General features: G+C 41.0%; 1 protein-coding gene across 1 annotated transcript in view; it reads left to right on the plus strand.

Annotated features, from left to right (window-relative positions):
• Positions 1-4,602: 4,602 nt before the first annotated feature.
• Positions 4,603-16,340, plus strand: part of Abcc2 (ATP binding cassette subfamily C member 2) — a 59,748-nt gene continuing 48,010 nt past the window's right edge. The window contains exons 1-5 of the mRNA XM_038327228.1: positions 4,603-4,781; positions 6,508-6,681; positions 13,979-14,104; positions 15,487-15,621; positions 15,841-15,948. Coding sequence (XP_038183156.1) covers positions 4,752-4,781; positions 6,508-6,681; positions 13,979-14,104; positions 15,487-15,621; positions 15,841-15,948 — 573 coding nt within the window. The 5' untranslated portion in view covers positions 4,603-4,751. The remainder of the gene's footprint in view (positions 4,782-6,507; positions 6,682-13,978; positions 14,105-15,486; positions 15,622-15,840; positions 15,949-16,340) is intronic.

Consider the following 16,340-nt stretch of genomic DNA (forward strand, 5'->3'; position numbering starts at 1 on the left):
ATCCCAGCACTTGGGAGGCAGAGGCAGGCAGATCTGTGAGTTCAAGGCCAGCCTGGTTTAGAGAGTGAGTTTCAGGACAGGCTCCAAAGCTACAGTAAGACCCTGTCTCAAACAAACAACAACCCCGCCCCCCAAAATGCACAACCTCTAAACAAAGGTGTATTCTTTGAATCTGCTAGGAATATGATTCTGTACCGTCGATAACTTCTATAATTTTTATTGTTTTCATTTTGTGTGTGTGCACACACCAGTGTGCCAGGGCATGCCTCTGCAGAACAGAGGGCATCTTTGTGGAGTTGGTTCTCACCTTCCCCCATTATGTGGGCTCCAGTTGTCAGGCTCTTGTGGCAGGCACCTTGGCCCACTTGCAACTTTTATGATTTTTTAAAAGTATGAACTTAAAGACCACATAAACTTTCTTTTAGTAATTACCCTATTTTGGGGGCAGGCTTTAAGTCTAATTTAATGAGTTTATTTGTTATTTAAATACGTTCGCTGCAATTTATCCCTCAGGAAGAATTTCACTATATTCTAGGTGTTAGTAATTGAAAGGAAAATAATTTCACAGTAAAAAATTTAAAATGATGCTAATTACTACCTGTATATCTTTCTTTGGTCCTTGGATGTATTTGTTTGTTGTTTTAAGTGCTATACTTAAAACGCAGGGCCTTGCACACAGGCTTCATCACTGAACCCTTGGTTCCTGATTCCTTGGTTCCTGGCCCTTGGTTCCTGGATATTCTACAACAAACAATAACAAAAAATCGCTGTCATTTTAGCAGTATGAAAGTATCCATATTACCTTTTATGGGAGAAATTATTTTGCTATTTTATAGTCAATTTTTTTTCATGGTAAAAATTTTAAATTTTTGTCTAGGTAAAAGATTACTGTGCTAAATTTTAAAGTACGATAGAAAAAGCAATCTTTTTACTGTTGCTTCTTTACTCAGGGTGTCTGAGTATAACACAAGAAAGATAACCTTCCTTAGATACATCTCTAATCATTAACCAAAGTACACCATTCTTAGATTAGCTTTGTCACTGAACTTCTGTAAATTTTTAAAAAGTTCTTTACTAACTTATTTAATTAATAACTTATTAGTCAGACTTTGATTGCTACGTACCAATAATATAGTACATTTTTTCCCCTGAGTCATTATGATTAACATTATGTGTCACTTAATTATGTCTGCATGAGTAGAGTGGTGCATCAGCAAACAAGGATGTGTCTTGATGAAATTTCATTCTGCAAAGTCATACAAACTAGGATCGCTCTGCCAGTGGATAACAGAGCCTCCCGAGATCGCTACTGCCGTATGCATCACTGTGCTGACTGCAGTATCATGCGGTAAAGGCTCTTTTTATATGCACACCCTGGGCTGTGAAAAGGCTTTTTTGGAGACACATAAAAGAAGATTTGGTGGCTGGGGTTATAGCTGGATGATAGAGCACTCTTGCTTATCCTGAATAAAGTCCTAGTTTACATTTCTACAACTGAAGAAGAAAAGAAATGAAGAGAAATCCTCTAACATAAGACTAACTTTCTGACTCCTGTGTCTTGCAGCCCTTTGTAGTGCAGCCTTTAAATATGAGGAGCCCTTAAAAGGAGAAAATTCATTAAGTAAATAAAAAGCCTTACTTGATAGAATTGGAGCGTTCCTAAAATTCTGCATGTGTTGGACTTAGATCACACCTTCAAGGTCCTAGGAGAGTTTGTAATTTAAAGAAATCCTGTTGTTTGTCTTTAGGAAGAGGGAATTGTAACGCTATTTTTGTTTTTTGTGTGAATTTTGTATTCACTGAATCTCAAAGCCGTACAGATTTTCTAGTTGAATCTTGTCCCCAAAGTAGATATCCTTTCTTGGGTCTCCTATCTCATTTGAGAGTGGAAGACTGACTGGTATTTCTGTATATAGATATGAAGCATTATTCTTTGTAATTTGTTGGTTGTAAAATAATTCTCTTAGGCTTTCTGAATCTCAGATTCCTAATTGATAAAACAAGAATAAAAATATTTCCCTTATAGGATTGTTGAAAGAAATAAATGAAACAAAAAGGGGTGCCTCATGCAAAGATGCATTTATTTATTTATTGTTTATGAAGTCTGTAATGGCCAGACGTATGGAGCATACCTGTCATTTCAGCGCTCACCAGGCTGAGGCAGGACTGTCCAAAAATCATAGAAAAAAACATTGTAATGGTGCTGACACGTTACAGATATCCATTAAATGTAAGCTTTCTTAATTCCTGCCAGCCATTCAAAAAAAAATGAAGGTGGGCTGGTAAGATGGCTCCGAGGGGAAAAGCGTCACACAAGCCTGACGACCTGAGTTCAAGCCTTAAAACTCACAAAGAAAGGAGAGAACAGACTCCTAAAAGCTGCCCCGACCTCTGCTGTGTGTGTGCAGTGGTTTACACTGCCAACACTTCTCACACTCACAGCACACAGCTCACAAATGCACAGTGCATCTCTCTCGCAAACGATAATTCTAGTTAATAAAAAGTTTAAAAATGATGAAGATGAGAACTTTTATTAGAGCCTCGAAGAATACCTGTTACTTCATTGTTCATGTCTTTGAATATATAATTGTTCAACTAAAGATCCATGTTGTCTAATCTTAAACTGTTCAGAAATCATGATATATTTTGTCAGATTCCTTGCTGAACTCATCATCTATGCCTGCTGGTCATTTAAATGATCTAGAGGGTCAATGACCAGCATTAAAAAAAACTATAATAAGATATTTAAAATATCAGTGTGAAAAATCAGCTTAATTAGTGGCTTAAACCAATTCACTTCCCTCATAATTCTGTGTTCTAACTGGGGGATTCTTCTGATTCTCTCTTCTGGAATTACCCTTGAATCAGCGTCCAGCTGAGAGGCGGATGGTCCTGGGAACTGCCAATCTGAGTTGGACCCCAGCCAGAGCAGTCAAGATGAATTACCTAATCTCTCTGTCTGCTCTCTTTTTTGCGTGGTGTCTAATCTTTTGGTATTTCCGTCCTTGTTGTAGTTTAACATTTCAAGAAGGGAATGCAAGTGAGAGAGCCTCACGAGCTCCAGGGCTGGGGGCTTCACGACTTACCCAGCATCATTTCCGCCACCTTTTCCTGATGAGAACAAACTCAGGCACTCAGAAAAGGGGAATGCCAATTTTTCTTATTATTGGAAGAACTTTAAAAATTCCATGGCCAAAATTTATCACCACCATTCAGGTATTTCTTGGCATACTCAGCTTTTTTAACCAAATGCCACCCATTCCTTTAGAAATTAGCACCTTCTAAAGAGTGGCAGCTATTGTTCTCCCGCAGTGGGACCATCTCTGGATACCCACTGGGTCCTTCCTTGTTGGTTATCACAATGTCTGCTGAGTTTAGCTGCTTCTGGGCAGTACCACTGTTGTTTTTGACTTACCAAGTGTAGCAAAACCCTCAGTTTAAAAAAAATTCCATTTTTGTGTTGTATTTTGCTAGAAGAGAATGAAAATGGGATATATGCTGAGTAGCTTATAAAAATTTAGAGATTTTGTTTTGTAAACTATGTACAAAGATTTTTTTTTTACAGAACATTCCAAATCAAGAATACCAAGACATACTTACTGACATGGTAAACACCATAATTTAGAGGATTATATAGAACTATGTTTGTTATCAACACACATGCACGCGTGGTCTGAAGCTGAATAGCAGAACTCATTTATAACATCTTATTTCAGTAAACAAGAATATAAGCTAGGTGTGGTGGGCTTGAGGCAGAGGCAGGCAGATCTCTGAGTTTCAGGCCAGCCTGACCTACAAAGTGAATTCCAGGTCAGTCTGTCAAGGCTACACAGTGAGACCCTGTCCCCAAAACAAAACAAAAACCAAGATATATTAAGGTTAACTTATTTATATTATCATCAAAACAGCGTGTGCTTCACATGGAGAAAGAATACAATGCAGGGTGGGCATAGAATTTCAGTTCTGCAAGGCAGGAAGTTCTAGAAATTGGTTAACAGTATGAGTCCACTTAGCACTGTTGAATTATACACTTAGAACCGGTAAAGATGATAAATTTTGGTGTGTACTTTTAAGTGTTATTATACAAATAATACTTAATAATTATTTAAAAAATACAAATAGAAAAGAAAAACTACCTACAGTCCTACCAGCTAAGATTAACATTTTATTGCCTAAATTATATTTGTTGTACAATGCTTTTGCTCTTTTATATAACTTGACCTTTTCAAATAAAGTTTATATTATTTTAAGCCATGTTTTATTTTTACTATATGTTCTTAATTGAAAATTCAGAGGAATGCATTTGAACATTTCTATGAACTCTTAACAGAGCTCAAACAGAAGCGAAACTCCACGCGTAGGGATGCATGTCCCTCCGCTGACCTTGGGTAGGTAACTAAACTCAGGAGAAGAAAAGCTTCCTGGGCTCCTGCCTTCCAGCTGTACTGACATCTTTGATGGGTTCCTTCTGTATATGGCCACACTACAGGGCCTTTGGGGATCCGGTAAGCCTCCCTGTACCTGGAGATCCCTGCCACATGTTTATCCCCTGGGATGACATCAGCATACTTTCATCAAAGTTAACTATTAAGTGGTTAGGATGAAAGGTCAGTAGCCCTGCCTTTAGCTGAGGCCTGAGAATGGGAAAAGCGCTTCGCCCTTTATCATCTGCCTCCCTCAAGGAAACGGGTGAAGAAGCAGCCGCACAAGCGTAGGAAAGGCTTCATCACAGAGGTGCTCTGGAAACCAGAATGGAGGAGTTCTGCAACTCTACTTTTTGGGTGAGGAATCACGTTTATTCTTATGTTTTCTCTTCTCCAACTCGGGCAAACATGGCCATCAGTATGAACCAGTAAATTTAGAAGTGTATATTTGGCCTAAAGTTTAGTTTGTTAAAGAAAAATAATTCTTAATTTCTTCACCGGATCGCACCATCTAGGAAAGATATTACAGTTTATTCTTCAGTTGTTTATTGTCTGCAGATGATTTTCATAGACTGAGTAGCTGCAGAAGCACCTTCTATCAGAGAAATGGGGGAAAGTGCGGTTTCTTCTGTGCTAGGAATGGAATTGTTCATTACAGTTGTAGGACAGGAGGAAAAGGAGAAGCATGTCTGAGCCTTTTTGCGATGTTTTGATGTTAAGATGATAATAGTGTGGTCTAGAGGTGCTGTCAACTGAGGGTGTGGATTATGAGTTGAGACCAGAATTATAAATTTGCGCATTATGAGCACTGAAATTACCTTTATTTGTCTTTTTGAGACAAGGTCTCTATAGTACTGGCTGGCCTGGAAAGCTCTATGTAGACCAGGTTGGTCTTGAACTCACAGAGATCCACCTGCCTCTGGGGTGCTAGGCTTAACGGTGTGCTTGTGGTGTGTCAGCATACCTGGGCTGAGATCATCTCCTAGCTGTTAGAGTTGGGTGACGCTGTCTTTAGGGAAAGAAGATGCACTGGAGAAATGTTCAGGTGTTTGGGGAGGGGATTGAACAAGAATAGCTGCACTTGGAGAGCCACGGAGAGCCGGGGTTTTCAAGACAGACACATTACCAAATGGCTTAGTGGATGGAGGGTGAGGACTTTGAGTGTTTCCCACACACTCTTAACATCGCGCTCAAATGTGCTAGGTGAGTTTTCTGAATTCTAAAGCCTGGTGACCTCCCATCGTGATGAGAGGAGCAGAAATGACATTACAGACAGTCCTTAATCCGTTAGGAAGAACTCAAGCCGCCAGACTTCCATGGCCAGGACATGAAGTCTATTAGAAGGTAGCAAACCATTTCTTGAGAACCCCCTCTGAGAATTATTCAGCAAATCATCTTGGCAGGCACTTTAACTTCCCCCTTTTAAAGCATCAGTACCCACAGATCTGCGAAATCATTTGAAAGAATTGATGGAGAAAAGAAAAATCTACCTTCTCCTGATTTCAATACAGGAGCTGACACCTCCCTATGAACCCATCCCCAAAGACTCTTTCTTTATTACATGCAAAGTATCCAAGAGTTCATTGTCATTCCTGCACTGAAATATACTAGGTCCCCTTGGATTTGATATAAGCCTTCTCAGCCTTAATACTATGTCTAAATACTCTGTCTGGTACCTGCATGGTACATCACCTACCACCTAGTTACATGTTCCTACCCCAGGGGAACTTGTCTCCCCTTTGGATAGAGGAATAGGCTGCTTCTTCCTATAATTTGATAAATAGTTTAATGAGTTTTACACAGACGAGTCAATGTAGAAAGTCACTTAAAATCACATGAAGATAAGTTTTTAGAGGTGGGATTGCCAGGAAAGCCCCAAATATCATTAAATGATGAATGTGTTTGAATGTAATGTACTATATTAATGATGAACACAATATTACAAGTAGTTAAAAGGTAAGGCTTGCTATAGACATGGAGCTGAATTCAGTTGTTTGGAAGCCTGTGAAGAACACTGGGAGAATGGACATCTTTTAAAAAGTATGAATATGCATCCAACAATTTTTTTCCTTGTGGTCCCCAGAATGGCTCATTACTGAACAGACCAGATGCAGACCTGACACTTTGCTTTGAACAAACTGTTTTCGTGTGGATTCCCTTGGGCTTTCTTTGGCTCTTGGCCCCTTGGCAGCTTTTCAGTGCATGCAGATCCAGGACGAAGAAGTCATCTATAACTAAATTCTACCTTGCTAAGCAGGTACAGTAATGCCACTGTTTTCACACTCTAGCTCCTTGGTGCAGAGGTGAGGCACTTTCTCTTTTGGGTCAGGGTCTTTGTCCCAGTCTCTAACCAGCTTGCTGGGTAATGCTATTTCAAGCAGAGCCTCGCTGACCTCCTGCCTGTCTCACTGGCCACATTCCTTGGTAGCTTTGGTTTTTGTATAAGAAGAGTGACTCTGAATTCTTGTGGATATTAGGTTCCCTAAGCACAAATTAGGGGTCAAATTAGTATCACCTTATGCATTTCAGATGTGAGCAATGGGTCAGCCATCTTTAAGCTGCTGTGGTAAATCGGGGCTGTATTCAGTTGGCACCTGCCACGAGATGCGGATGAACTATATAACGTTATCTTTTGTGCCAATCTAACCATCACTTCTTGCCCAAACCTTAGATCTGAAATGGGTTTTCACATTTTTCCAACGTGTTTCCCCAGTCAGGGTGACCAGAGTGGTGGGAAGAGAAGGGGTTGTGTGCGTGGAGACAAGCCAGAGCAGGGCAGAGATGGGAAGAGCATGGGCTGTAGCAAAGCTCCCAGAAGGAACCCAGGGAGTGGTCTTGGGATGCTGTGATGCTGTCTTATAAAACTGACCGTCTGTTTCTTACACTGCTTTTTATCTCTTTCTTCTTCTGTCCTCATTTCTAAAGAGGATTTTAGAAAGGCAAATTCGATTCCTTTGCTTAGTGAGCTTCTGTACCTGTAGCCTATTGCGTCCTGGGACATAACGGTGAAGAAAGTGGGATTGACGCTCAGTTTAAACACTGTTTAACTCAAAAGCGCAAATCTCTATAGAGAAGAAAAACTAATGTGTTACCCCATACCCGTACTCCTAGTCTGCCTGTCTGAATCTAGTCTCTGGAGAACCATTTAAAATTTATGCTTTAAGTTTTTTGCTCCCTATTCTGAGAGTTGCAGACATAGATTTAACTTCTTAAAAATTTCAAAATTGGCTCCTCCTTTCAAACAGTAGAAGCATAATTCACTTTTTCTGTGACCATCTCCACTCAGACTTCAGCTTGCTTTTCTTCTCAGTCTCTCTTCTTCCTGCCTTTGGGCTGTTTTGTTCTTTGACTTTCTGAGCTGATGCCGCTCTGGCTGTTTGCCCATTGGGCTGGTGCTATCTCATCTGGACTCAGTGAGTCAGCTTGAGCAACGCGTAACCAGCGGACTCCCCGGGGTTGTTTGTTTCTTCTTCACTGAAGGACACAGAAAACAGCAGGTAACAAACTGATAGCGGCAGCTGTGGAAATGCTGAAGTAGGTTCCAGCGGTATGGCAAAAACAAACGAGTTTAAACCAGTAAGACACGGGGTTTAATTACAGAAGTATAAGATAAAACATTGCCCAACTTGTCCTCAAAAGTTCCAGTAGGCAAGAACAAGATAAGAGAATGGAGTTTATTCCAGGGTGGAGGAGTTTATCTAAGTAAACAGAAAAAAAATCTAGCAAAAATGGCTGTCTCATAATAGAAAAGGGCTTCTAAGGGATATAATGCCTGGAAGTGTTGAAATCTACATTAGGTGTTCTGTCTGTTCATGAAGTGGTAGAAATAGACACCCTCAATAATGGGTAGATTTAGCTGGAGAGTCTCGTCATTCATAAAGCACTGAGAAAAAAGAGGATCTTGCATTGAGGGAAGTATTAAATATGAGTGGATAATATTCTCCTCTTCTTTAATACCAATGAGATACATTGCTTTATAAAAAGTTGCATTTTACATGCATACAAGTAACATTATGTGGACTCAACAAGTTATGTTTAGTAATATGAATGTATATACAAATACATATATGCATGCCATAACAATTAATGATTAAAAGAGACCTTGGCTTTGGAGGAGGGTGGGGAGTGGCATATGGGAGAGTTTGGAGGCAGGGAAGGGAGAAATGTTGTCTTTAAATTATATTCTCAAAGATAAGCAACAATAAAAAAGGAAGTTGAGTTTTAGAAAGTTTTAAAGTCCTTGTCTGAATTCTGATAAATCAGAGATCAGCATCAAAGAATAATAGGTATTTAGTGAATCACTAAACAACTATGTCTTTTTCTGTTGCACACAATAATAATTGTATCACTCTGATACAGGCCAGATCCACACCGCCATATACTATCATCTTCTTTTTTAAAGAGACAAAGATGAACAAATCAAAAGCAAAAATTTCTTCTTCATCCTCCTACTTTGAAGTCCTGTTCTGTAGAGGCCTCAGATAGAATGATTTTGATAGTTATACTGTAGGACCCCCACCCCTTATTCTCAAAGAGGCAAAAAGAAATTTTCTAGCAGAATGTTTTCCCAGGAAAATAGTAGCCTTCCCCTCTCCCACCTGGGAGATTCTGAGCACAAGGTCACTTAGATCAGCCCAGCCAGTCACCTGGTACAGGCTGATAAAATTGGCCTAACTCAGGAACAGTGGCCTTGCTCTAAGAACAAGGAAAAAGCTGACTTAGCAAATGGGAGGGAGCAAAAGTCCTTGCACCTGTGCCAAAGCAGCTTCAACGAGTCTCTTTGTAGTTATGCCTTTAAAAGCTCACCCCACAGAGGAGACACAACTCCTCTCTACCTCACTACAACAGGGATGGAGATGAGTTCCAAACATGTTTGTATTATGCTGATTAAACCTTGCTTATTACAGTCTGGGCCTCTCTGGTGGTCTCTCTCTGGGAGTCGTAATCTGGACACAACAATATCTGTATCTGCCAGGGGTGCACTTACATGTATGTGTATTTCATCTATCAAGTAATAAATAATTGATGTACTTCTGCCCAGGAAATGGATGTGGTGCTGTGGCAGGGGCTGGGGAGGAAAAAATAACTGGTAGAGCTTCTATACCCCTCCATGGGGGTGTGTGCGCGCACAAGCGCACATACACACACACACACACGCACACGCACACGCACACGCACATACATGCTGAACACTAAGCTTCAGTCAAGTCTTCCAGTTCTGTCCTGTTTCTTCTCAGGTTTCCAGTCTTCTTATTTTGGATTTGCCCTCCTCAAACATTGAGATTATAGTGCATGAGCTATAAAACTCTCTAATTAAGGTGTGAAATTCGGTGACTTTTGGAGTATTTCCAAAATTGTGTGACCACCGTTGCTGTCTAGTTCCAGGATGATTCGTGGCTCTTAACCCAACACTGAGCCCAAGCTGTAGCTCTTTATGTCTCCCCCACTCCCATCTCACCCCCAACCTGTTTATACTTCCCTACTCAGGACTTTTTATTCATGAAAAATTATATAATAGATAGCCTTTCATGTCTAATATCTTGCTTAACAAAGTATTTTAGGTTTATCTATGGTGCATCTTGAGTTAGCATTTGACTTCTTTTTAGACTTATTTTTATTATAGTAGATATAACGTTACTATTCATTATTACTAGCTACTCTAGAATGTTTTCATCACCCCCAAATAGAAACTCAAGCAGTTTCTTTTTGCTATCTCCTGTCCTAGCCCCCGACAACAACAAATCTACTTCCAATCTCTAAATGTACTTGATTTGTCTATGTCCTATATAAATGTAATTATATGTCTATGTGACTTAGAATGTGTACCTTTTTGTGTATGACTTCTTTGATATAGCCTAACATTTGAAAGACTTATCATCCATGTTATAATAAACATCAACATTTCAGTCTTTTTCTTTTCTTTTTTTTCTTCTTTTTTTTTGGTTTTTGGTGTTTGTTTTTTTTGAAACAGGGTTTCTCTGTAGCTTTGACTCCTGTCCTGAACTAGCTCTTGTAGACCAGGCTGGCCTCGAACTCACAGAGATCCGCCTGCCTCTGCCTCCCGAGTGCTGGGATTAAAGGCGTGCGCCACCGCCGCCCGGCATTTCCCTCATTCTTATGACTGAGAAACATTACATGGCTAACCACATTTTTTATTCATTCATCAGTTGATAGACTTCTGGGTTGTTTTCACTCTTGTCTCTATTAAATGATGCTGGCAGGGATATTTATGCATTAGGCTTTTAGTGGACAGAGGTTTCCAGCTCCTTAGGTACACACTTACAAATAGAATTGCTGGGTCATCTTCTGAGGAACTTAAAAATTCCAAGGCGCCCGTACCCTTTTGTGTTTTATTAGCAATGGAGGAAGTTTGTGATTCTAACTTTCACCAGGACTTATCACTGTCCATCTTTCTCATTTTAGCTAGATAAAATGGCATCTCATTGCAGTTTTGTTCTCTATTAATTCCGTACGTGGCAGAGAGAAAGTGAGTCTGTGTACAGGTGTGTGCAAGTCCAGAGGCCAGAGGGGTCAGCTGGGGTCTCTGCTCTGGGACTCTTTACCTCACTCCCTTGAGATGAGGTCTCTCACTGTGGCTGGACCTAGACTAGCAGTCAGAAGTCCCCACCAGTCCTCTTGCCTCTCCCTCCCGTGCCCACCTAGGGATGGGGTTACAGGCCCACACATCCACCAAGGGGTTTCATATCTGTAAGCCATGACCACACTGTAGGCCTGAAGACATGAGGTGTACGGTGAGCCTAGCGGGACAGACAGAGATGCCAGGCACAGCAGCGCTTAGGTCTGGCTCAGATTCAATGCTGTCTTTTAAAGGTGACTTTTTTTTTTTTTTTTTTTTTTTTTTTTTGGTTTTTCGAGACAGGGTTTCTCTGTGGCTTTGGAGCCTGTCCTGGAACTAGCTCTTGTAGACCAGGCTGGTCTCGAACTCACAGAGATCCACCTGCCTCTGCCTCCCAGTGCTGGGATTAAAGGCGCGCGCCACCACCGCCCGGCATAAAGGTGACTTTTAAGTGTTAGTGTCTTTGATCATTTGTAGTCAGACTTTCTTGTTGGCTACCAACCCCCAAATAATGACACGGAGACTTCTTATTAATTATGAAAACTTGGCCTTAGCTTTAGGCTTGTCCCCCACTAGCTCTTAAACTTAAATCAACCTGCTTTTATCAACCTATGTTCTTCACATTGCTTTTTTTTAAATTTTAACCTCTCTTCCATTCTGTATGTCCAACTTGGTCTGCATCTTGCTGGCATCTTGGCACACCTAAATTCATCTCCTTGGGTTCCTCTCTTTCCCTGGAATCCCCACCCATTTTCTTCTGCATAGCCATTGGCCATTTAGTTCTTTATTAAACCAATGAGAAGGTGCCCAGGCCGAGACATGTCTCTACAGTGTACAACAAGGCTATCCCACAACAGCTATTGTATCTGTCACTATTGGTAGTTTGCTTTCACCTTCTAAAGCATACCTGGCCTGCTGATGTCTTCTTTATTTTACTATTGCTGCCACAAAATAGCCTGAAGAAGCAACTTAAGGAAGGAAGAGAATTTTGTGTTCAAGTTGACCATAGCAGGGAACTCCTGGTCTCAGGAGCTTCAGACAGCTGGTTACAATGAGTCCACAGCCCCAAAGCAGAGAGTGATGGGTGCATTTGTGTTTGTATCATTTGTGCTCACATTTGTATAAATACACATGGTTTACACAAGCGCTTCCTGGTTAGAAACAAGGCCAGGATGAACTGTTTACTATGCATGTGGAAGGTAGGAGCGAAAGGGATGATGGGAGGACAGATGAAAGCAGAGAAGGTCCTTGTCTTGGGGGGGTCGGGGAGGAGATACTGATATCGCTTTCTCAGAACAAGCAGCAATCCACCCCCAGTTGGTGCCAGGTGGGTCTTTAGCAGCTGTGAATAATGTTTTATGAGCTCATGGGACGGGAAGGCACCTGTGGTGAAATAATTGCAGTTGTTTGCAGTATTAACTTCAAAAGTTTTGTGAGGTCAAGGTTGGGGCCCATAACTAACGGGAAGAGTATCAGAAAGGTTGAAATGTTGAAATGGATTTTTTTTTTTCAAGTGGGAATCTGATCCTCTGTAGCCCAGGCTGTTCGAAACTCCTCAGTTTTTGAGTGCTGAGATTACAGGCTCCTTCTAGGCTTGAATTCTCCTTTTAAACTTAGTACAGAACTTTCTGTTTCTGTGCAACAAGTTGCTTCCCAGATTAACAGTTTAAAGAACAGATTGTGTGTGTGTGTGTGTGTGTGTGCGTGCATATATGCATGCAATTGTGTATGCATGTTCATCTTTGTATGGGTACACATCAGCATGTATGGGTGTGCACGTGGAGGCCAGAGGTCAACCTTTAGTGTCCTTCCTTGAGCCATCCACATTGTTTCTTTTAGAAAAAGTCTCTCACTGGGATGCGGGGCTTGCCAATTGGGCTAAATTGGCTGTCCAATAAACCCCAGGGATCCTCCTGTTTCTGCCTTTCTGGGATTACAAGCATGTACTATGAAGCCTATCCTTTTTTTGAGACAGGGTTTCCCTATGAATCCCTGGCTGTCCTGGAACTCACTATGTAGACCAGGCTGGCTTCAAACTCACAGAGACCCTCCCGTGGTGCTGGGATTAAAGGTGTACACCCACCATGACTGTCTGTGCCTATCTTTTTTACATGAGTACTGAGTATCAAACTCAAGTTCTCAGGAATGGGTAGCAAGCACTTTGCTGACTAAGCTATCTCCCAGCTCCCTCAACATTTTTCTTTAGTACGGATATTTTTCTTCTACTTTTTTTAAATTAAAAAAAATACTGTATATTGAACAGATTCCTCCCAAGAATAAACGATTTTACCTTATATTTTCCATGGATCAGTAATTCTGAGCTACTTGTTTGACTCTCACGAGGTTCTTAGCTAGAAGAGCTGCTCCTACTCTGTTCATCCACTTGAGTGTCAGCAGAAGTCCTCAGCCTCTCACTGGCTACTGCACAGCAGTCTCCTTCCTAATCAAGTGGTTCTTTCCCTGGAGCGCTTTGAGCATCTCCACGACAGGGCTAGCGAGCTTCTGGGGGAACGATCGCTGTGAGAGGGGAGCCAAGACGGAACAGCTGTGTGGATTTCTAGGACTTTGCCATGGACACCATACACTGTTACTTTTAAAGTTTTCTTCTTAAGATTTCTTTAAATGTGTCTAAGTGTCTCTGTATGGGTGCCACATGCTGCAGGTATCTTAGGAGGCCAGCAGAGGGCATCAAAACCATCACATCAAAAATGCCCATCATGGCTTACGTATCCTGTTTTAAAACATGTTCTCACTGAGTATCCCAGTCTGGCTTCGAACTCGTGATCTTTCTCCCCCAGCTTCCCATGTGCTGGGATTATAGTTATTGTGTCAAACTTTTAACTTTATTTTTACTTATTATTTATTTATTAAGTGTGCTTTCTGACTTGCTGTGCACCATTGCTGCAAACCATTAACTGCAAACCATTCCGAGGTCCCAAAAGCCTTCTCAGCAGTGGCATGTCCTGTCTTTTTTCAGGTGTTCGTCGTGTTTCTTCTCATTTTAGCAGCCATAGACTTGGGTCTGGCACTCACAGAAGATACTGGACAAGCCGCAATTCCTCCAGTCAGATATACTAATCCAATCCTCTACATATGCACATGGGTAAGGACCAGTACCACTCCCACCGTGTTAGCTTCTCATAACCCATAGCAAGCTGAAATGCACTCTTCGGGTGTTGAATTAAGCCCAGTTTCACCTGTCTTTTACAAGAATTTACAGAGCAATATTGCTTGCTTTTCAGAGGTGAAACAGATTTCTTCTGGTTTTGCACTCTAGTCTGCAGAGCCTTCTCTACTCTTACTCCCTCATTTCTTGCCATCTAAGAACCACAGATGAGATCTAACTTCCATGATGCAAAATAACTTTTAAATGCTGTAAGCATTATTTTTAACTGGCTGATGGCTAATCAGATCACTGAGTCTAAAGCTATATGTAAGTTTAATACCAGAAAAAGCTAAACCAGATGTTACACAACTGCAATCCCAGAGGGTGGTGAGTTCTACTCCAGCCTATCTCAAAACAGAGAAGGGAAAGAAGAAAAAAGAAAAGAAGAAACTATCTTTCCTGCAGGCATGTTTTATTTGGGGAGAGACACGTACAGTATTTTTTTTTTTTTTAAAAAAAAAAACGATTGAATAGTTGCTATCATATTAAAAGGAAATTGACACAAAACTATTTGGATTTACAAACTTTCTCAAAAAATGAGAAGCTTTGATTTTCCTGTGTTCACTATAACCTTGGAGCCTCTTGCCCCGCCTTCATTCAGTACCGTGATCCAAGAGTTCTCCCCAGGAATCTTTCTTTGTGACCACTGCTCAGACGGTGGTGTCCTGGATCTGGCTAACAGAACTGACTGGGTTGACTTTTCTCCCAACTCTTCATTCAGTGACATTACTTTGGAAATTGAATCTATGGTAGCCACATGTTTACACCAGGACAATACACAATTGCTACCGATCATGGCTTTTCTTCCTCCAGAACAGTGGTTTGCTAGCATAACCCTAGGTATAGGAGCCAGCATGTTTCAGTGAGATGATACAAGACAAGGCTTGGGTTTTTTTTTGTTTTGTTTTGTTTTGTTTGTTTTTTTTTTTTTTTTTTAGAAAAAAGAGTTTCTTAGACCAATATTATAGGATCAAAATACAGTCAACTGTATATTCATCAGAATCTGCCTTCTCAACCTAACCACTGCCTGCTATGGAGTTCCTTGTGTTCTGAAACGGTTTCCATAATTCTTAAAGTAACTCTGCTAAGAGTCAGCTGGAACACTCTACTTTCTTACTAACTTCTCACCGAAGTGTAGAGGTGAGGCTAGAAAGAGGGTTCAATAGCCTCGAGGAAGAAATGTAAGCCTGACATTCATGTATTCTCTGGCTGGCCAGATTAGTTTCAAGCCCCCTCTCTTCCACGTTCCCTGCCACCCTTCCTCCTCCATCCTCGGTGGTGACATTCTGCGTCAACGTTTCTTGTACATTTTCCTCTAGCTCCTGGTTTTAGTGATCCAACACAGCAGGCAAGGATGCATACAGAAGAACTCTTGGTTCCTGTCCATATTCTGGATTCTCTCAATTGTCTGCAGCACGTTCCAGTTTCAGACTCTGATACGAGCGCTCCTGCAGGTAAGGAGGAAAGCGGGTGTTGGATAAGATGAACTGCTGAGCAGCTCGGATACAAAAAAAAAAAAAAAAAAAAAAATTGGCCTCAAGTAATCTGAGCTCCAGGATAGAATCCTACCAAAGGGTTTTGTAATAGTCTTTAATCATAAGCATTGGTACACATGGATTGATTAGACTGTGATTATATAAAACAACTCATTTTTTTTTGCCTCCCACCCACAGGACAGCACGTCTAACATGGCCTATTCCTACCTGTTCTTTGTCTCCTACGGGTTCCAGATTATCATCCTTATTCTGTCAACCTTTTCAGACTCAAGTAACACCTCACATGTGAGACTCGAATTACGTTCATTTCATACAGTATTTAGCTGGCGGGTGCCCGGGCCTATGTAGCTTGGAGATGTCTGGGTTTTACGAGGTTTTATGAGCCCATAATAAGGGACAGACTGAATATCACTGGTCCAAAACTCCCCAAATTTGAAACTTTCAAAAAAGTTTGTACAATATTGTAAACTGGAAGAATTTCAAAGCCTGAAATATGTTTGGTCCCGGATTTTAGAGAAGGGTTGCTCAGCTTACACTATAGAATGTTCTAGAGAGAGGAGACTGCTAAGTCTATGGAAATAACAACTTCCATGTTCACCTGTAAATGTTCCACACAGGCGGCTACCTTACAAATCTATGCCAGAAAACCTGGTTGTTGGAGCCTCTGAATGCACGCT

Source organism: Arvicola amphibius, chromosome 1, assembly GCF_903992535.2.
Source record: "Arvicola amphibius chromosome 1, mArvAmp1.2, whole genome shotgun sequence".
NCBI classification, from domain to species: Eukaryota; Metazoa; Chordata; class Mammalia; order Rodentia; family Cricetidae; genus Arvicola; species Arvicola amphibius.